Below are 20,841 nucleotides of genomic sequence, written 5' to 3'. Positions count from 1 at the left end.
CTCCTATGTATGGCTGTGGACCCCCAGTTTCTCGTGTGGCGAAGATTGGAGCATCAAGCCCGGGATTCTGAACCCAAACAAACGTGTTTCAACGGCGAGTGATGTGTCATGATGGACCGCTACACACGCAGGCGTCGAATGCAGGTACCCGCGGAGAGCAGCTAGCCCAAATGGTAGAGGGGATAAGTAGTAACAATTGCTGAACGGTCCAAATAGTGACGGTCAAAGGGGATTTGAGGCTATGCACTTTACATAGGAGCCCATAACCGAATGATAATTCATGACCAAGCAGTAAAGTTCCTATTGGGCCCTACCGCGTCAAGGAAAATTGGTTTGCCCTCATAGATAAAGTAATGAACTCTGTTCGATATTCTATGCTCTCTTTTCGAGCCGTATTTCTGATCAACGGCCTATGAAGGCGTTCGAGATCACCCAGATATATAAGGTGCAATAGTCCATGCTAACATCAGATCCAGGAGAACCCACCGACCACCAGATAGGGATCAACGAGCTTATCTGCATGTGTGAAAGTACCAAGGCCTTCAAGTAAGAAGGCCAGGACTACCAATAGGCTGTCTCAGTAAATACCTGAACGCTTGAGCTTCGACCTGTGCCATACGTACACCTCCAGCCAATATTCCTTCACAGGAGTTAAAGTGCCCCCCGATAGCTCGAGATGCTGACATTATCGCAGCATGGTTGTTTGAATCCTGGTACTCATACGCCGATCTTTCAAAACGTCCTGTTTCTTCGAGTTATACTCAAGAGCTGAGGCAGAGGAGGAGGAGTCCACAGTCATAAATGTAGTTTATCCCTATACTTTTCAGAAGGTTGTTGCTGGTTCCGACTTAAACTTCACAGCTAGCAGGGTTGAGGGCCGGTGGAATCGGTGGGTGGGACACGGAATCTGGCAATGTAAGGCCTGAATAACTTCCCCTAGTACCTACCGGCAGCGCATACACACCTAACCCTGTGCCGCCAAGGCCAATACACACAATGAACCACAGTTATCGGCCATGCATGTACGCCTATTACACTTAATTAAGTGTTTTGACCTGAATCTTCAAAGTAGAGAGGATTTGATCCTTATCCTTGAGGGTTGAACTTGGAGCTCTTGTGTTTACCGTCTCTCTTTTTGGGGATTGAAGCCCATCGATTGTGTGCGTGGATTAAGTATTTTTGATTGCTAAGAGGGATATAGGATGTTTCTGAGAATATAACTTAAATATACCAGTAATATTTTCGGATAGTATAGAGTTATCATACGGATTTTAGGGCAGGGCTGAAGGTAGCTGTGTCATGAGATATCACTCGATGGTTTAATTCAGGGCCCGTTTGGCTGCCAGTCGAAATGGAGTTACAGGAGGCAGATTTGTATGGAAACGACATAACCCCGTTTCATTTTCTTCGAAACTCCGTGTTTCCAAAAAAAAGCTTGCGTTCGGTCAACCAATTTTAATTCTGTAACTCCGTTAGGACGTTGGAACAGAGTTTTTGAAAAGTAGGTAAGACCTACTTTTCGCTGTTGCAGTCATCACAACCCAAACAAAATCCACCTTGACAATTAAAATCCGAAGTGGTGCTTGGCAGGCCAAATAAACCTAAACTCCGTTTTGAAAAAGCTCCGTTTATCCTCCCTAACGGAGCAGTTACGAAACGGAGTTTCGATTCCTCTACAACAGCCAAACGGGCCCTTATTATTGGCTAGGATGTAGCTCGGGAATTTATGGTACATTAGCTTTTCCTCGCGATCGGAGTCTCGGATACCATGGAACTTTAATAAATTCTTTCTTAATACACTCCTCTGAAGTGCCCAATATATCGGGTCTCAGAGAAATTTGGGGCTCACTTAAGTGATAATTAATACATCAAAATATATCGCATGATTTTAACTGGATGGGATATCGGGTGCACGGATTGTAACGAAACTAAAAAGAAAATACAGGTATATAGATATATAAGAGAAGGGATAATTTGTTTTGGGTGTCAATAGATAGACTTGCTGTCTTCAATTAGATAAGGACTTCGAGCTCTGCGATGAGCCCTTAATCTCGGCTTTAATAAATAGCCTTCAACGCGCCACACGCAGAACAATCAGTAATAAAAAAAGCTCTGACGGGCTATAAATGAGAACTTACAGCTATAGAACCAACAAATCATGGTCCCCGCCATCTCCCAGCTGTCGGGACCCAGCTGGGATCTCACAACACTCCTGCTACCGCTCTGACTTTCGAGCCTCGGCGTTCCGGTCAAGAGATGGGATTCTTGTACGCGTAGAACCTTCAGGGGAAGTCCCGCGGCATGCAAAAAGAGCTTCTGAGGATTCTTCTATGTCCGTTCGTGGCTTTTTCAATATATCTTCTGAATGGCTCATCTGCGCCGACGTTTCGTTTAGTCTCGCTCGCTTGTTCCTATTTATGATTCTAGCGTCCGGTTGCTGTCTTGTTTTTTCATCTGGTACTGCCTCCTGATTCTCTGCCTGTATTGTACTATATGGCGATCTATATCCATGGTGTGCTACCTGTCCTTGAGACGCTTGCATATTACCCGTGGCCCAAACACCCGCTCTCCTCATAAAATCGCCCTGGCGAGTTGTGCTTACACCTGTGTCGTGGAATATAACTGCTCTAGGCGGATGAGGTACTTCGTTTTCAAGAATCAATCGTGCAATCTCGGTGTGGCCCGTAGAAGCTGCAATATCAGCCGCTGTTTGCCCAGATATCGTTCGAAGCTCGATGTTGATATCTCTCTCTCGGAGCAGGCGTGCAATCTCATAGTGCCCCCCTAGAGTCGCAATGTGAAGAGCTGTTTGCCCGAATATGTCCTGGAGAGAAATCTCTGGGCGTGCCTTGGTGTCAAGAAGTGATTTTACAATCTCGTAGTGCCCTCCAGATGCTGCGCCATGGAGCGCTGTTTGTTTGTAATCACCCGAAGTTTTCCAAATATCGACACCTTTCTTGATGAGTAGACTAGTAACCTCCTTACTGCCCAAAGATGCTGCTAAGTAGAATGCTTCTGATCCATGATCCTTGAAAAGCGAAAGATCGGCCCCCTCTTCGAGAAACAGCTGCAGGATGTCGAGATTGCCTCTAGATACTGCCTCGTCCACGGCTGTAAGCCCACTATAATCCTGAACTGAGATATCTGCCCCGTTTTCGAGAAGTGCCAAGATGACGCCACAATAGCTAAAATTGGATTGATACTTTTGAACACTTGAAGGATGGAAATATCCATGTTGGCCTCCTCGCGATGCTAGATAGAGTGCTGTTCGCCCATGATTGTCCTGAATTGAGATATTCTCAGCCGCCCCGGCTCTTATGAGAAGTTGCACAAATGATTTATGCCCTCGAAGGGCTGCTTTATGTAGTGGCGTTGATCCAGAATTACTTTTAACAGGAACACTAAAGTCTATCTCGTTGTCGATAAACAATTGGATAACTTCATCAAAGCCATAGGTTGCTGCTAGATGAAAGGCTGTGCAGCCGGACTGATCCTGGGCCCAGACATCCGCACTCTCACTCATCTGAAGAATAAGACTCAAGGTCTCCGGATTCTTTCGAAATCCCAGAACTGCTGAATGTATTGCTGTCTGGCCCTCATCATCAGGAATAGAAATATCTGCCCCGTTCTCCAGAAGTAGCGATACAACTTCGTTATGGCCTCGGGACACGGCCATGTGTAGTGCTGTTAGCCCTACTTCCCCGTCTTGGATAGAAATATCCGCCCCGTATTGGAGAAATAGCCGAACAACCTCGATATTGTCTTTTATCGCCGCAAGATGAAGTGGTGCCATCCCATTATCGTCCCAGACTGAACTCTCAACTCCGTTTTCAAGAAGGATTTGTATGATCTCTCTTGAGTCTTCGATAACCGCCTTATGGAGGTTGTAACTGTTTAGAGGAGAACGATCACATCCCATTTCCAGTAATTGCCGAGCAATAGTATAAAGGCCCATGTCAATCGCTGCCCCTAGCGGCATATTCGAAGGCCAGAGGTGGAACCCGCAGTCAGGCATAATACCATGGTTCACTTTCTCAAAAAGATTGAGAAAGGAAATGGCCGTTAAAGGGTGATCACAACACCTCAAGTGAGAAAATACATAATCACAGGCGTATCCTAGAAACGTATGCAATCCAGAACTATCTATCCTGAGGAAATTATGACTATTGAAATCATCGAATAAGAGATAACTAGCACATGCTGCTGCTATCTTAAAGTCCGTGTCCGCGGGAAGAATACTGTTCTTCAGGATATATTCCTGGATTGTATAATGGGCAAATCGGACTGCTCCGTTCTTGTCGATTTTAACCAACCCGGCACAGGCATCCAGCAATATCGACTGGTCGGGTAGATCCCTTGCGTCAAGTCCACTTGCATCCAATGTGATAGAAACCGCTTCCCGAATCTCTTCCACTGTCAATTTTCGTTTAGCTTTCACAAGCCACGAGAAAACCTTTAATGCCAGTTCTTTGCAGCGTTCCGGCTTCTTATAGATGATATTCATGATCCTGTCGTAAGTAAAATCCAAAGGCCTCGATTCCTCATATCCTAGAATATTGAGTCTCTCCAACTCTATGAAGATTTGATTTACTGTGGTTTGTTGACATATATGTTCAATATGAAAAATAACACGGAGAAATCTGCAATAACCAAGTTAGTATATAGAAATCCATGCATATAAAACCTAACTACATGTACTTACGTTCCTTTAGCACATTCAGCAAGCTTGCATATAATCTTGTTTTTGCATTTGCTTTGCTCAATGAGGCGCTTTGCTCGTGCGTTCTCACCTATCTTCTTCTCTATATAAATTCCAATATCTTCTTGGTGTGCTGAAATTTCTACCTTAGGCGCATGGTGAAGGTACCTTTGAATATCCTCCGGGTATGGCTGGCTTGTCAAAAAGATACTAATTTGTTGTTTCTCTTCTAAGAGGCGTTGAAGTGACCTAAGTAAATATCCTTGCCCACCATCTTGGTCACATTCATCCAAAGCATCAAAAACCAGAAAGACTCGACTAAATTTCCCACACGTTGCGAGAAAAACACTATACAATTCTTCGAAATTCGGTTTTCTTTCTTCTTCTCTTTGCAATTTGTTGTAGAGTTTCCTAGTTTCGTCAGGAAGTGATGTCGATGTCTGAGTGGAAAGTTGTTTGATTAGGCTGGCCATAACTTGGACAGGTCCCTGTCGATCTTTTTCGATGTAGTCAAAGTATATATAAGCCAACCCATAGTTTGCTGACGAGGCTTTGATCGTCTGCAAACGATCAATAACCAGCGAGCTAGGACGGTGCTGTTAGACTGGATATAGCCGATCTGAATCGTAACAAAGAGCTACCTCAAGTGTGTTTTTCCAGCACCAGCTATTTGGTCCATAGAATTAGTAATTTGATCTGACCTGCTCGGCAAATTTGAAGACCAAATAATCCAGTTTATTGGGTCGTTTTGTTCACACCAACACGGACGCAGTGATTATAAAGAGTCCCATAACCAGACATCTGTGAGCTTTCCGAGCACAGACTCCGAAACCACAAATGCTCATGTGGTGAAGAAACGGCTGCAATAAACCGGATTATTTGGTCTTGCAGACAGATTTAAGAATTTGCTATACATACGAATTCCATAACCCCAAAGCAATGAATAATCTGACCGTCCTTTAATCCAGTTGTCGAATTCGAGCGTCTCCATCAGCCATTTTCCAGTATCTCTCAGTCTTTCCCCACTGATCTCAAGGTGTTTGATATCAAAATTCCCAGGAAATAACCAATTAAGAATACTATTTTGACCCTTTTCTGAAGTTAATATATTAGCATCAAGAGTTGGTTTATCTTTGAACTTTCCTCCTTACCGATCTTGACTCGATCTTGTGTTTCTGTCCTGGTGCACTGACCCCTAGAATCTGTTTGCAGGCTGTGTGCGCTGAAATTTGTTTCCTGGGTACACGCTCTAATTTCCTCCGATAAAGACCTGGCTTAGGTGTCAAAATAGTTGGAAAACCAGATACCGATTATACAGGTGTAGGTTTGCTTACACGCGTGAAGACTCATCCGGTAAGCTGTTTATATTACTATCCCAAGCACACCTCTCATTACCTTTTGAAAGGGTACTATTGGGAGTCAGCACAGCTGCCTACTATAAAATGAGAGATCTAGAGGCAACTCACGATTGATCTGTCGTCAGAATTAATGTGAAAAGTCTATTATAAAGTACCAATTGTGATATCCACTTCATGGTTTCCCTCTTCTTTAATGGCCACACAAGACACGTCATCTTTCCCCCGATCCGTTTCTTGAGCTCCAGCTTGAGCTTTAGTTGTTTCAAATCAAGCGTGCATTCTGACATTGGACCATTATTACTGCCTAATACTGCATTTGGGGCCGTTGAATTTGCTGGGTTCTGCAGATGGTCTTGTAACATAAAAAGGACATTACTGAGCGAGAGAAGTTCGTTCAATAGCTGCCGAAGATCGTCCGGGGCGTTCCCTATGCCTGCGATATACTCATAACCCAGCGCCACCAGCTTCTCTGTAAGTTGTAGGATATCAGTAGTACTTTCTGCAACACCAAAAGCCTCTGCCATCGCGGCTGTATAGTAGCCGGGAAGTCCTTAAGGTGAAAAATAATTTAGACGGTAGGTAGCCGGGTTCCAGGGCTCGATAGGTGGGGATGGTCGGATATATATGCAGGATGTTCGATGTTAGAAGTATATAGCATGACCGGGCTGTGCTATATGTACATACATGTATACATACATGTTCTCAGCCTTGCTCCTGCCGTGCACGTACGTCTGCATCGATCAAATACTGATTGGCTGGTTAACAATTCGGACATACTACATGTATATTCCTTGGGATTTCTAACCCCATGCCCATTTTCTGCATACTTGTCCCACTCTGCAGAATAGTACATATCACATATGGGAATACCTCAACGATAACACCCACTGGTGGTTACCGGTTTGTATCCAATGTCAAAGACACACGGCTTCGAGGTTGTCTGAGACGCGGTAAAAGCAGGGGCATTTAAGCAATCCATTTGCCAGAAATTCTGCATGGATCCTCGTGCCTTTGCCACTCTTTCCCTGATCCAGTTTCTGGACCGATTTAACTCGCTCAAATTAGGTCTGCAAAAAAACACAAGCATAGTACTCAACTATCAAGAGGTACGAATGCAAAAAGAAGAAAAACAATTTTTACTGTTTACCGGTATATAAATTCTTTCCACTAGTCCACTAGCCATGCTTATTCACCTGTTCAATCACCCTTCCACTCATACTACTTTCTACCTCTACTTTCAAATATTCCATCTTCTGAAACTTCTACTGACCTGGCCCACCCAACAATGCAAATCTTCTAACAATGCTAGGTCCTATCTCATCATACTCGGCTTTGGTATGGCAGTAGCTTCTGAACTCTGGGGTCTGTCCCAATAGAGATCCACCAAACCATGGACCGTGGCGCTGTCTCTTGTGTGTGATAACCTGGACCTCAAGACCTCCAGATTTCACTCCACCAGACTTTTCCTCCGACTTCTTGATACGTGCATCAACCAGGTGGCGGATATCACGTTGGAGACGGCGGCCGAAATCTTTGTATAGAGTAGAACCGCCGGAAAGAACGATATTCTAAAGCAGTTAAGTGGCGTGAGCTTTTTATATTTATATGGGAATTCTCCGTATTTAACTGTACCTTATATAGCCCCCTTCTCACATCAATTGGACTCGACTGAATAACAGTATCCACAACGTTCGGTAATGGTGTCAAAAAATCACTCGAATGAATTTCCGGATTGAAGAAGATCTCTGGCGCCAAGAATCGTTCATAACCCACATCTACTGTGACGCTACGGCCACCGGCTTGTTCGACAACATACTTCTGGAACCGTTCTGGCTCTTTATCAAACCGTGTGAATTCCTTCACAATGTCTGGAGAGACATAACAAAACTCTTCCTTAATGCGCTCGGCTGTCTTCAGAGATGAATCCGCTTCACCACGATCACGTAGGAGAGATTGTACGAAGAATGTGATGTCGCGACCGGCAATCGGAATCGACTTGATGGATGAACCAATGACATAGCCCTCGGCCTATATGAGACGTCAATGGGCGAAGTGAAATTCCAATTGATCACATGGAGACGTACCACTGGGATAACATGAGTGACACCATCACCAGAATCAATCACGGTTCCCGTCAAACTTCGGTCTTGAACCTTGCTACTGGTCCAACTCGCTGCCAGTGCCAACACAGCCTGCACGGCAATATATAAACCGGCACAATTGAAGGTCTCGAACATGATTTCGGCTGTATTTTCACGTGATTCTGGGGGGTTTAGGGGCTGTGGTACAAGGGCTTAGCATCTTCGTACGTTGTAGAATTATGGTAGATGGGAATTACCGGTTCGGTGAGGAGGAAATAGTGGTCCTCAGGTTCGACTCGAAGGTACTTAAAGATGGAATTCTGCCAGAAGCGCTCCATATGATCCTACAAAGCTAATTAGCAAATACAACGCTCCCCCCCCCCCCCCCAAAACTACCATTGAACTTCGAAGCAACTGTAAAGCACATACCCAGTTATCAACCTGGCCGTGTCTAATGGGATAGTGAACTCCGTATCCTAATAGCACATCATGTCAGCATTATAGTCCACGGAATTGCCCACCAAGCTAACTCCTTTGTCTGTCCTTCCTCCTTAATCGACCAACAAAATAGCAGATTCGTACCCGGTCCACTGCCTTGTGCAAGTGCTTCATCACCAATAAAGTAATCTAAATCCTCGGTACCCCTCTTCGCACTTAAATGCCCACTCGGCCCGGCTCCTCCGGTAAGGTACGATGGCTTCTGAGCCACTGCCGGTCGTCCCGAACCGGAACCACCCCCTCCACCCGTGGGACCTTTTATAGCGATGGCAGTGGGAAAGACGAAGGATGGGGAATCGTTTCCGGCAAACCCTATTTATAAGCTATTAGCACACTGGCGGAAAGCATTAGACAACTGACATGCACACACCTAGCTTCGAGTAACCCGTACCGCTGTGGACAGTTAGCTCAAGTAAACGATCCATTAAACAAAGGTTGCTCACTTGTCCATGACAACGGCGGGGGTTTGATTAGCCATTTTGATGAAGCTGGAGAAAAACAAGATCCAGAGGAAGAAGAGAAGGGTGATAGGTTAGAATGCTGATGCTGTTGTGGTTGAGAGGTTGGTGATGTTCCTAGCACCAAGCGGGGGAAGAGTTGCGTAGTAGGTGTGGCTTGAGCACCTGTAGGGTGAGGGTTCAGCAGAGCCTCCGTCAGCTACATGTACCTACATGTATACTCACGTAGCCTCAGCGATAAACCTTAACAAGCAACTACATGTACTACTATAGATGATAAGTTGGTGCTTTCGTATACCGCCTGTTTCTTGGTGACCCAAGCTCTAGTAACAATAACACCTTGATGACATTTGCCCCGCGTTGATACTCTACAATTATCCAAAGTCATGGATTTGATATCAAGTAACTACCGGCTTCTCAAAAATAAACCTGAATGAAGAGAAACAAAACCCGGCCATACGTGCAAGGTGATGAAATAAACTTAAACGCTAATCATCACGTCTCCTTCTTCAAAATCCAAACCATCTCCTCAATCCTCGCACCTACCCAGTAACCCTTAAATACGTTTTCTCTCAACCCATACCCATCCTCCAATGCCCTCTTCCACCACACAGTTGAAGGCTCCGATTCTTTTACCAGCCCTAAATCCTCCGCTTCCTTCTCCCCTATCCCTATAGCACCGACATGAACAATTTCACCGGGTTTATAAACTTTAACACCCTTCCAACCAACAACACTATCCACAATCCTCCATTTTCCAATAACACGCGAAACATCACTAGTGACGACCCAATCGATATCTTCCCAAAACTTCGCCGAAAGTAAATCATCTTCGTTCTCTGTCTTATCAAATACAACCCCTTTGATCGCTGTGTTCCATTTCTCGTTTTCTGCAGCTGAAAGTGGGATCAACGGACGTTCCTGTAGAAACCGAGTAGCACCTGTCATACAAACAAATGTGTCTAGGTGAACGGTCTCTACCCCATGTACTCCCTCTTCAGCAAAAGCATGGTGTAGCTTCATCACTGCATCCCCACCGGGATAGTTCCACGAGCTAACGAGCATCATACCCGTCCCCCCCAATGCCGCCAGCACGATCGAACCGCAAGTTCCCATCGCCAGAAGTGCATATATGGCGTTCTTGGTCCTCCTGTCCCATATCCATGCATTTCCAAGTGCGCCACAAAGCGTTAACGCAGGAATGATGTATACAACAAATCGCCATTCTTTGTGTGGCAGATATGAATATACCGCTACATAACCCAACGCCGGGATTAGGAGCTCTTTTGCAGCCGTTGGAGACCCGCAAAGACAGAATGGTAACGAGACGAGTAATACCGACGGGTTTAGTAATAGCTTTGGTAATGAAGAGCTGAAATAGTAGTGCCACACAGAGACACCCCATTCTGAAGACTTATTTTCAATGGCATTGTACAAGAATCCCGATAATTCCGGCCAGATCAAGCCTGTTTTTTCGGTGAGGAACGGGGTCGTGAAATGTCTTACTTCTGGATTATGGGATTGCCAGAAATATGAATCAACTGTAAGTGTTATTGCAAGACCCACTAAACCCCCAGCAATTCCGGCAGGAATAACATCTCGAAACAAAGAGACACGACGTGTGAGGAGTAGTCGCAAGGCTACGAAAAAGAGTAATATTGCGAGCTCGGAGCGGAATATTACGGCAGTAAAGGTGAGAATATAGATTCCGAGCTTATAAGTCCCCCTACGTTGCTTTGGAGTGGTTACAGGGCGTGGAAGGAGGAAAGATAGCGCCGCGGTAGAAAGTATCAAAGCAAAGGTATTTGGTAATGGCCGTGAAGCATAATACGGTAGATGGAATTGCGATATCTGAAGGAGAGTGTAGAAGATTGCTGTTGTACGGCCGTATGCACGATGTATGGCGCGAGTATATAGGATCAGCGAGAGTGCAGTGAGTAGCCCAAGAACACCTCGCACTAAATGCATTTCACCTATCAGTACTTTTTCGAGTTCAAAACCTGAATTTTAAATACGCACCGATAACCTGATCGTTTACGAAATCTCCTAATATATCAATTATTGGCTTACTGAGTCCAGCCAACACAACCGGGCCAACGAAGGTCCTTGGGACTGCTCCAGGAAATGCAAAATGATCATAATCCTGTACGAGAGACGCTGTAACATTGGTCGTCGATATACCATACCGCAATATATCATGGGTCGCTTGCAAATTGAATGATTCTTCGACTTTCGTGTATGGTGCTACCAACAGGTGTACAATTATCACGGTTACGTGAAGTAATCCAAGGAATATATCTAGACTATGGATTAAAATCTGACACGCATACAGCTCACCGCGGACTTAACAAACCTAGTATCGCCATACTTCAAGCTGGTAAGACAATATAACAGGTGTTTGAGCTCGTTCCAACCTGTATGGCTTCCCCTGAGCTTCTTCCTCGGAGACCTCCAATCAATAAGACTGGATTTTCCTTCTTTTCGGCCCTTGCAACATGCAGAGAAGAAGCTGCGCTCACGTTGTAGTTATATCAGTAGAGTGCAATTTTGTGTAGGTTGGTGTGATATTGGGACCGATGCTTGTAAGTATTTAACGGCCATACAAAATTGATCCTTATCGTGCTCTTTGATATTATCGAGATGGTTGAACGTTGGGGTGCCTTGGAGCCGCACTAGCACTCATGCGTCGTCATTCAACGTCGTGCGTGTCTTAGGATCTAATCTTATCGTTCAATGAATCAACTGATAAGGACACTCCCAAAGCTGAGTGATCCTTCATGACTGGAGCTACTAGTGAGCCGCTTAATTACATGTAGGCGCTATGTTTGACTCTGATTTTGGGCAGAGATTTTACCCTATCCCGAATAAAACACACCCACATATGTCATACTTGTAGACATATATGTACCTATCTTTATAAAGTTAAAATGTACAGTGCCTAGCTATATATAGAGTACATAAATAACCATCGCGAAGCAAATTAAAAACACCACAAAAAGTTAAAACGTACAGTTGCGTGCATCAAGTTCTCGCCATCCACGATCATTCACGAGCGCAACAACAACCACGACCCCCTTGTTACTCAACTACAAGTGAAGATATTTAATAGAGAATATATAGTAGACTTAAATAGAATATAAAGAAAACAATTTTGTGACTACCATTTAGTGTATCCCCCATTGGCTTTGAGACAGGCCTCAACTCTTGATGGCAAGGAGTCTACTAATTTATCCAGCTTTGATTGAGACAATGCTTCCCACTCCTCTTGTGCAGCGATAAAAAGTTCATGTGCACTATGGGGTCTTCTCTCTCTAGAACTCCATCGCTTTTTGAGTGCACTTTTTAACGTTCTCCATGCATTTTCAATTGGGTTGAGATCTAGTGATTCAGCAGGCCAATCATCCCTCTTAATCCCATATGCTGCCCTATACTCTTTTGATAGCTTATTCTGATGAACCTTTAGATTATCTTCAATAAGATAAAAGCCTTCCGGGTCTTCTAACGACTGCCAATAAGGAGCCAAATTGCTCTCAATAATTTCCTCACAGAACTGTTTCGTATTCATGCCTAATTTGTCTGTATGCGTAGTTCGTTCTGAGGAATTGCGTTTGCACACCAGTACTAGATTGCATCTAGAGCCGTACTGGAATGCATTCCAGACTTGAATCGTAGTGTGACTGCTCTTAAACGTTGGTTTTATGTGTTTTTCGTTGAGATGCTCCCCAGGATGATATCGAACCTTTTGACCAGCTAGGTTAAAATCATATTCAATCTTACACTCATCTATCCACACCCTTTTTCTCCATTCGCCTACAAGCCAATGCTGCCTCCTACTACACCACTGCATTCTCTGTATGGGGTGACCTGGTCTCATCCATGGCTTGGGTCGTTTGATATGGAGTATTAACTTTTCCGCTTTTAGGAACTTCCTGATCGTGTTAAAACAGCAATTGAGTCCCGCTAACTCTTTTATTTTAACTAGAGAAGAGCTCGGCTCATTCTCTATAACCTTTATTGTTCTCTTTTTCTCCCATGTACTGAGGGTAGGTGGTCGCCCAGTGCGGGGAAGTTCATCGGTGTGACCTCGCTTGGCTTGATTGACGATGGTATCAAGAATAGTTCTCACTGGATAGCCAGTATCTCTATTGATTTGGGCAGTAGTTCGGCCTGTATTGTGGAGTGCAATAACAGCCTGCCTCTTGTCATATCTCGAAGCTTTTGAAGAAATCATTATGGGATCGTGGCGGGGGGGGGATTGCGTGTGGGCATGCATCGATGGTTGCTATCACTCGGCGTTGCCCAAACGGCGAGAACTTGATGCACGCGACTGTACATCTCATTACATACATGTAGTCGCCTTTTTTTTCAAGTGGCTGTACAAGAAATTGATATAAATCTTATAAAATCAGTGCAATAAGATTTAACAGTCAGGGAAAACATCCTCAGGTCTTGAATTTCAAATTAATCACTGTAACAATATTGAGCATTTTCTTTTTCTCTTTTTAGAAAATGTGCTAAGACCTTGAATTTACAATAGGATTCTGCATATTTGGTGAATAGACACATGTCTTAGCTTAAAATGTGCGCCCTAAAGTAGTATATCTTTCTATACCGAAGATTTCGTGGTTTTAATTGTGGAAAGACCACACGCATTTAATTCCTTTTATAAAAATGTCAGTACCTCGAGGCCTGCCCGGTTTACTTGCGCACGGAGAGAGTTCGATCCGATTGGATGCACACATGTAAGTTATATACATACATGTAAATATTCTACGTGAATTTTGATACCTTCATCATACTGGATCCGCATCCGGAGCTGGACTACTTAGCAATGCTTGATTTATGATCGATTAACGTCTTGTGCGCGTAGAAACATCCTGAGGTATTAAGTATTCAAACTCGACTTAAGTGTTAAAGTTTTCGATTCGAGAGTAGAGTTAGGGATAATATTATCATCATTGCTAACTTTTCGTTTTAGCTGATTGCAAGTTTTGAGGAGTTAAATCGATTAATTCATTCCACAAGCCCAGAAGAATAATGATTAGGCAATGTCTGGAGTTTTTAGGCCTACTTGACCCTTAAATAAATCCAGGGCATAGGCATACATATAGAATTGTACGCGATGGACCCTGATTCTTTCAGACTGGTGTCAACTTCAGATTCCACATAAACAGATTCAAAGTTTTGTACAGATCCATTTTGAAGCGTCTAATATTGTACACCGATCTGTGTCTAAAATTACTCTCCATTAAACTCGTAACTCGCCACTACCATTTAAAATGAACCCCTGAACTGGTCCAAAACCTGCCTCACCAAAGGTCTTGGTGCTGTGGGCACAGCTGTCTGGGTTGCTCCTGTCGTTACTCCGTCTTGGTCCCTCAACCTTCTCCTTAAAGTTTCAAATTCACCAGCTTGGCTATCTGTAAACAGCCAACTCGGCAATCTCCACTTACTCTTCGGCAAAAGGTCCATTCTCCATGCATAACCAACAACCCATCCTACAGCAGCAGAAAGCATGGATCCGGGAGGCTGGCAGAGTGCCAGTTGAGCAGACAGGAAGTAAACATAAAATTTGTCAGACAATGTGATGCCGGGAGCATCGGCATCGCCGTCGGCAGAGGAGCTCGTAGTGAGTAATTTAAATTTGTAGATCCCAGGAATGCTGGCGTGGTATTGAGCGAGCGCAGCGAAGATGATTGGTGTTGGCCCTGGAGGGAGATAGTTCATATGCCATGCTGTGAAGGGCCGGAAGAGGAGTGCAAGGAGAATAGGTGCTATGACCGAAGTTGCAATGAAGGAGTAGACAAGAAAGGAGGAGAATTTGCGCGTGCCGAAAAGGCGCTCGATGGTACGGAGGTGATAGATTACTAGGGAGGCGAACAAGAGCTCACCGGCGTTGGCATAGCATGTCTGCAGATAACTGTCAGGTCCGACTCAGGTGGCCATGGGATGGTACTCAAAAGCAGGAACATACCTGCCATATCAATACACGCCATAACTGCCTATAGACCCAGAGGTGTGGTACAATTTGGATATGGAAGTAATGCTTGACGTCAACGATTGAGGCCAAAAGAGAAGTTGCGACCAGAGTAAAGAGGAACGCTTTTGAAACAGGTGCCGAACGAAAGCCGGATTGCTGCATGTTTATTTTTTGTACTGTTTGAATCTGAAGGAGAAACTCCTAAGATAAGCCCGCGAGGGGTCCAGAAATTCAATCGTGTCGTTAAAAGGATAATTCCGGAGATGCTCTTAGCTCTAGCCTTCAGGTGTGCCTGGAACTTGGTAGGGTAAAGGCCACGTTTGGGTTAGGGGTGATTGTGTAAATACGTGATGACAAATATTAGAGAAAGATGACCCAGCGAGATTCGCAACTCTTAAATTCTCAATCTAAAGCACAATAAATTGGATTACTCTATATCACTGCTTTGAGTTCTAGATTTCATTCTGGGCCCTTCCTGCATACTCAGATATACATGATCTAGCACTGTACCGACAATTCTATGGGTCATGTGACCTGCCTGCATTTTGGGCTAGCCGTGGCTGGTAGAGATGCCCCTCGATGCTCTCAGCCACATGCACCCCGCCAAAATAGTTTAACCGTTGATGCTTAATCCAAAACAGTCATACAATAAACAGATCCTCCTCCACGTTTCACTGGATACGTCCCCTCTTTTCAACAATACTCCAAATACCCAGTGGCTCGCTTTTAAAAGATGGCTACAAATGATCCTCAGCCCCCAACTCTGGAGCCTAATGCTCTCCCCACGACATTCAAAGAAGTTCCTGTCTCTACCGAACTTCCCGCTAGCCAGGAACAGAAGATCGACCCCTTCGACGTTAAGGGCGCTGTAGTTAATGGCAAGGTCCTGGCGATTGATTATGAAAAGCTTATTAAAGATTTTGGTACCCGTCGTATCTCACCCGAGCTTTTGGAACGATTTGAGAAGCTCACCGGCCACAAACCTCATATATTTCTGAGGAGAGGAATGTTCTTCTCACATAGAGATTTGGAGAAAATTCTCGACAGATTTGAGCAAGGGAAACCATTCTTCCTGTACACTGGGAGAGGGCCTAGTAGTGAGAGCATGCATTTGGGTCATATGATTCCATTCATGTTTACGAAGTAATTGCACACTAGGAATGTTTGATTTTTGCTGCGCTGACCTGGGCAATTATTAGATGGCTACAAGACGTCTTTGACGTCCCTCTGGTCATCATGATGACAGACGATGAGAAATTCTTGTTCAAACAGAACCTCACTATTGCAGATGTCAAGGGCTTCTCTCGAAATAACGCCAGGGATATCATTGCTGTTGGATTTAACGTAAAGAAGACCTTTATCTTTTCCGACTTGGATTTCATGGGAGGAGCCTTCTATGAAAACGTCGTCAAGGTCTCTCGGTGTATCACAGCAAACCAAAGTAAAGCCACTTTCGGTTTCACCGATATGTAACTCTCTCGTCCTTGCGCTAATTAGGAAGTATATGTTAATTAAGATGACTAGTGACAACATTGGAAAGCTTCACTTCACAGCTATTCAAGCCTCTACAGCTTTCGCCACAACATTCCCTCACATTTTTGGGGAAGATTTCAATAAAGTCAAAGACATCCCCTCCTTGATTCCATGCGCCATCGACCAAGACCCATACTTCCGCCTCACTCGAGATGTAGCAAGTAGACTTAAATACCAAAAGCCTTCTTTGATCCATGCTCAGTTCTTTCCCGCCCTCGGAGGCCCTGGAAGCAAGATGAGCGCATCAATCGATACTAGTGCCATATTCATGAATGATACCATGAACGCTATGTATTCCTCCCCTCCCCTGATCCCAACCGAGTGCTAACCTGTGATCTACTCTACACAGCAAAAAGAAGATTAATAAGTACGCTTTCTCCGGAGGACAAACCACTACCGAAGAACAACGCAAGTTTGGTGGTAATCCCGACGTTGATGTGTCATTCCAATACCTTACATTCTTCCTTGAAGACGATGAGGAGCTCGAATCCATCCGACAAAGTTATCTTAAAGGGGAATTACTCACGGGCGAGCTAAAGGCAAGATGTATTAAAGAGCTACAGGGATTTGTTACCGCATTCCAAGAAAGGAAGAAGGCTATCACAGACGAGGCCGTGAAGAGTTATATGACCCCGAAACCGCTGGAATGGAGTCAGGGAAAGAAGCTGGATACTGTTGTGGCTTGATGACAATATTTACTTGTAAATATGATAAAAATGGCATCCCCGAATTATATGATGAGCCCTGGTGTTGCAACTGATACCAGCCCCGTAAGCCCCAAAAGTATTAATTGGTATCTGGATCATAGAGTATCACTCGATGATTCCGATCTCGCAAGCGTCACCTGTAAAACCCATGACCCAGTAGAAAAAGATATCAGGTCGTGTGTTTATACTACATTATATTAGATAGTTATCTAGAAACGGAGCGATTTCTCCAGAATTGGCTGGAATATCCTAGGCGCTGTTACTACATTGGGTGAAATCTATATTTGTCGAAATGATTCAGGGTAATGTTAATGCTCCATGCTGTAGCCAAAATCAATACTATGTACATATGGGTGTCGATCTAATAAAACTGTCCGCGCGGTCGGGATCTTATTCCGATAGAGCCCGAATCTTCTTGAAGTTCAGAAAACCTTGGTGAGGGCCCAGGATTAATTTTCCGGCCATTTGTACCACCAATTGCTGGAGGCTGCAGATTGCGGTAGTGAGCTGTTGCATTGCCACACGACTCCTGTATTATCACAATCGCTTCCTAAAGTTCTTATTAAGGCTAGAATCCTAAGTAAAGATACTTGTATCGACTCGAATATGAATTACAGGTGCTCCCGGCTTCAAAGATGATTAACCATATCGTATTGACGACGAAGACCGACCTAGTAATATTTAAATCTATACAGATATTTTAACAAAATAAAATTTCAGGAATCCATCAAGCGGATATACTAATTCTTTGGATGCTTGATAAAGGGATACAATAACTGCAACAATGGACTCCATATTTATAGCCCGGAATAATGAGATATGCCCAGTATCTGTATCCGTACGTTGTTGTGAATCTTCCTTTTGGATTACTATCCGTTGGGCGTATTCCCAGAATATACACATAGAGTACGAAGGGATACTCAAGGAGAGATCTAGACATTAGGTTTATCACTACTCCACTTGAAAAAGTTACATCTCCATTCTCCTGCCTGGCCACTAGTGAGCTTGCTCCCACCAGGCCCAAGTGGCCTAATCAACACATTCGTTATTATAAGAAATTATAAATTGTAAAGAGGAAACACTTACCTTGAACACATCCAAAACGCTCTACCGACGTTTGGGCCAGGTTTCTTGGTTATTAACTTGATACAAGGCTCGTTATGTGCCTCACATCTCGGCACAGCAGGCCTTGTGAATAATTGTGACCATTTGTCCTTAGATTCGATGGGATCAATCAAAGGAAATGCGCCTTCCTCCTCTTGAAATGACATCATGAGTCCACTCTCTGTCAATGCCTCATCTATGTATGAATTTTGGATCGAATCTACATCCTGCAACTCAGCGTCGACGTTGGTACTTGAAATCGAAGCGGATGGGCCTTTAGGACTTTGTCGACTTGACGAAGGTTCAGATGATGTAGTTGAACTCTCCTCTGTAGATGTTTGCTTTTTAAAGAAACTCGTCAAGCTCTGCTGGCCATGGGATTTCTTAGGGGTCGCGTTAACGGGTTTCTTCCCGGGTGGGCCCGACGGGACGATTTTTTGCCGTTTCGTTGGCGGTCCGACTAATGACAGGCTTTTCTGAGAACTAGAAAGCTCTCTCGTAGTACCTAAAGACGCTGAAACCGCTGGGTCACATTGTGTGGATCCGCTAATAGCCGTAAAGGATGTTCCGGGCGTGTTTGAGATTGGATGAGTATTAAGAGCATTTTTCGCTTGAAGACTGGAGCTTGGTTGGGCCGCAACTTTTGAAAACATGTCCCGTATATTCTGCCTCCTAGTATACTCACTAGATGCTTGTGCGGATAGCTTTAACCTCGGGGCGGTTTTGTGAGGCTGGCGCTTCCCATCAACAAAAAGGCCAGGGGGGTTTACAATATCAAGAAGATATTGCTCACGCTCCCCGACGAATATTTTCTCACTGATTACTCCATAGACTGGGCAGTGATCGGAACCCTTAGCAGAGTTAGCTTTATCAAGAGATTTGAAACGAGTAAGTCACTACCATCAAACCCTCTTGTATGTTTGCTTCTTTAAACCATGTTCTCATGTCTGAAGAGCATAGTATATAGTCTATGCGCTTCCCTATAAATGTGGTATTTCTTCAGCAGTTGTACGCTGTGTTACTCAGATGTGTTAATACCGTAGTTTCCTGGCCTATAAGAAACATAGAGGCGTTAGATTTTGATAACAATACTTTCCAGAGCTCACTTCAATTCAAGGTGGATATGATAATAATACTAGAAATGTCTGTGTTTTGGAGGCTAGGTGTTCAATCTCCTGTAATGCCAATTTCCCGAAGCTTTAAAACTGACCTTGCGTTTTCTCTAACAGACCAACCTATGAGTTGGTTAGCAATGATATCCGCCAATAAATGTTATTAGAAACCTCTCGGATTTGATATCATATTAGTCGGAAACAGCGCTCGAAGAAACTTTCGACCTTAAAAATCTCTGTGATCCGAGAAGCACCAGGTTTGAGGGGCATAGAGCAAAATATGACTTACACGTGTACATCCCACGCCTTTGTGGGAAGAATTCTCTACAAAGGTCGACCATGACACCATTTGTATGCGGCTCCAACAAATTGTGAAGAATTTGGCGTGTTGGCGTGTCTTTGTAATTATCTAAATTATATTCCATCATAATTTCTTTTGCGGCGGCATTATCAATCTCATCTCTCGCAATGTTCATATCTCCAACGACTATTACCCTCCGCTTTTCAACCTCTATCAAGTTTCGAACCCGTTCATCCACTGCGGCAGCGAACGCAATACGGATATCATCCCTAGCAGGGTCCGTATCCGCTGGACAATATAAACCGATTAGGACGAATACCCCAAAGTCTAAGATGAGACATCGGCCTTCACTATCAAGTAAGGCAGCTTCCTCGGGCGAAAGCTTGGGATAACCACCAATGCTCTCGGACGATGGCAAGGATAAGTATGTCATTCCATCGCGACCAGGGGGTGCGAGAATTCCAGTTATGCCTTCCTCGGCCTTCACGGGATTGCATTTTGATTGACGGGTATAGATTGCTACACCGCTATAGCCTGCATAGCTCCGTGTCGGTCTTAAACAACGGTCCTCGTTGAAGAAACACATCGACACCAGATCATACCTTTCTTATGCTTGGGAAACGTACAGAAGCAATCCCAGCCCGGAACTAGGACCATGTCATCCTTGAGATCTTTCTTTTGTATTCTAAGCTCCTGGATGCAAACGACATCGGCTTCTAAGGTGTCGAACATTGCCTAATTCATGGAAAGTCACACACTTAATAAGAATAAGAAACATGCTGTTTGATATTGAAGTAAACATACTTGGAAGGTTTTGCCAAACCACGGGTGGTGTGAAAATGGATTTCTGGGAATTGAAATCAGATTTGCCTCAGAATCATTAGTCAATTGTCCTCACCGAATACCGTTGACTGTGGCAAGACCATTGAGTAGTCAGTAAACTAGATTCCCTTGGGGTTTAAAAGAGTTACCTACCATTCCATGTTGTTATTCGTAAACTCATCACTCTA

General features: G+C 44.2%; 7 protein-coding genes across 7 annotated transcripts; 1 reads left to right on the top strand and 6 right to left on the bottom strand.

Moving 5' to 3' along the window:
- Positions 1-2,215: 2,215 nt before the first annotated feature.
- Positions 2,216-6,581, bottom strand: H6S33_002541 (uncharacterized protein; the record flags this gene model as incomplete). Its single annotated transcript, XM_044833889.1, has 7 exons — positions 2,216-4,640; positions 4,703-5,284; positions 5,341-5,365; positions 5,618-5,794; positions 5,851-5,969; positions 6,034-6,108; positions 6,166-6,581. 7 exons carry the CDS (start codon positions 6,579-6,581, stop codon positions 2,216-2,218), a joined length of 3,819 nt encoding a protein of 1,272 aa, XP_044692702.1.
- Positions 6,582-7,319: 738 nt separating this feature from the next.
- H6S33_002540 (uncharacterized protein) lies at positions 7,320-9,114 on the bottom strand (the record flags this gene model as incomplete). Its single annotated transcript, XM_044833888.1, has 8 exons — positions 7,320-7,625; positions 7,690-8,085; positions 8,142-8,336; positions 8,396-8,482; positions 8,568-8,614; positions 8,721-8,948; positions 9,007-9,029; positions 9,080-9,114. The coding sequence occupies 8 exons, from the start codon at positions 9,112-9,114 to the stop codon at positions 7,320-7,322; spliced, it is 1,317 nt and encodes a 438-aa protein (XP_044692701.1).
- Positions 9,115-9,589: 475 nt separating this feature from the next.
- Positions 9,590-11,460, bottom strand: H6S33_002539 (uncharacterized protein; the record flags this gene model as incomplete). The annotated part of the gene is made up of 4 exons (XM_044833887.1): positions 9,590-9,990; positions 10,045-11,052; positions 11,114-11,392; positions 11,448-11,460. The coding sequence occupies 4 exons, from the start codon at positions 11,458-11,460 to the stop codon at positions 9,590-9,592; spliced, it is 1,701 nt and encodes a 566-aa protein (XP_044692700.1).
- Positions 11,461-12,251: 791 nt separating this feature from the next.
- Positions 12,252-13,325, bottom strand: H6S33_002538 (uncharacterized protein; the record flags this gene model as incomplete). Its single annotated transcript, XM_044833885.1, has 1 exon — positions 12,252-13,325. One exon carries the CDS (start codon positions 13,323-13,325, stop codon positions 12,252-12,254), a length of 1,074 nt encoding a protein of 357 aa, XP_044692699.1.
- A 1,043-nt stretch (positions 13,326-14,368) lies between these two features.
- H6S33_002537 (uncharacterized protein) lies at positions 14,369-15,236 on the bottom strand (the record flags this gene model as incomplete). Its single annotated transcript, XM_044833884.1, has 2 exons — positions 14,369-15,004; positions 15,069-15,236. 2 exons carry the CDS (start codon positions 15,234-15,236, stop codon positions 14,369-14,371), a joined length of 804 nt encoding a protein of 267 aa, XP_044692698.1.
- Positions 15,237-15,807: 571 nt separating this feature from the next.
- Positions 15,808-17,293, top strand: H6S33_002536 (uncharacterized protein; the record flags this gene model as incomplete). The annotated part of the gene is made up of 4 exons (XM_044833883.1): positions 15,808-16,217; positions 16,274-16,543; positions 16,599-16,898; positions 16,957-17,293. The coding sequence occupies 4 exons, from the start codon at positions 15,808-15,810 to the stop codon at positions 17,291-17,293; spliced, it is 1,317 nt and encodes a 438-aa protein (XP_044692697.1).
- Positions 17,294-18,246: 953 nt separating this feature from the next.
- H6S33_002535 (uncharacterized protein) lies at positions 18,247-20,834 on the bottom strand (the record flags this gene model as incomplete). Its single annotated transcript, XM_044833882.1, has 7 exons — positions 18,247-18,343; positions 18,401-19,250; positions 19,820-20,365; positions 20,434-20,566; positions 20,636-20,678; positions 20,730-20,742; positions 20,807-20,834. 7 exons carry the CDS (start codon positions 20,832-20,834, stop codon positions 18,247-18,249), a joined length of 1,710 nt encoding a protein of 569 aa, XP_044692696.1.
- Between the last annotated feature and the right edge of the window lie 7 nt (positions 20,835-20,841).

Source organism: Morchella sextelata (genome assembly GCF_020137385.1).
Source record: "Morchella sextelata strain SCLS chromosome Unknown scls_13, whole genome shotgun sequence".
NCBI classification, from domain to species: Eukaryota; Fungi; Ascomycota; class Pezizomycetes; order Pezizales; family Morchellaceae; genus Morchella; species Morchella sextelata.
This window is presented reverse-complemented; position numbering and strand designations above follow the sequence as displayed.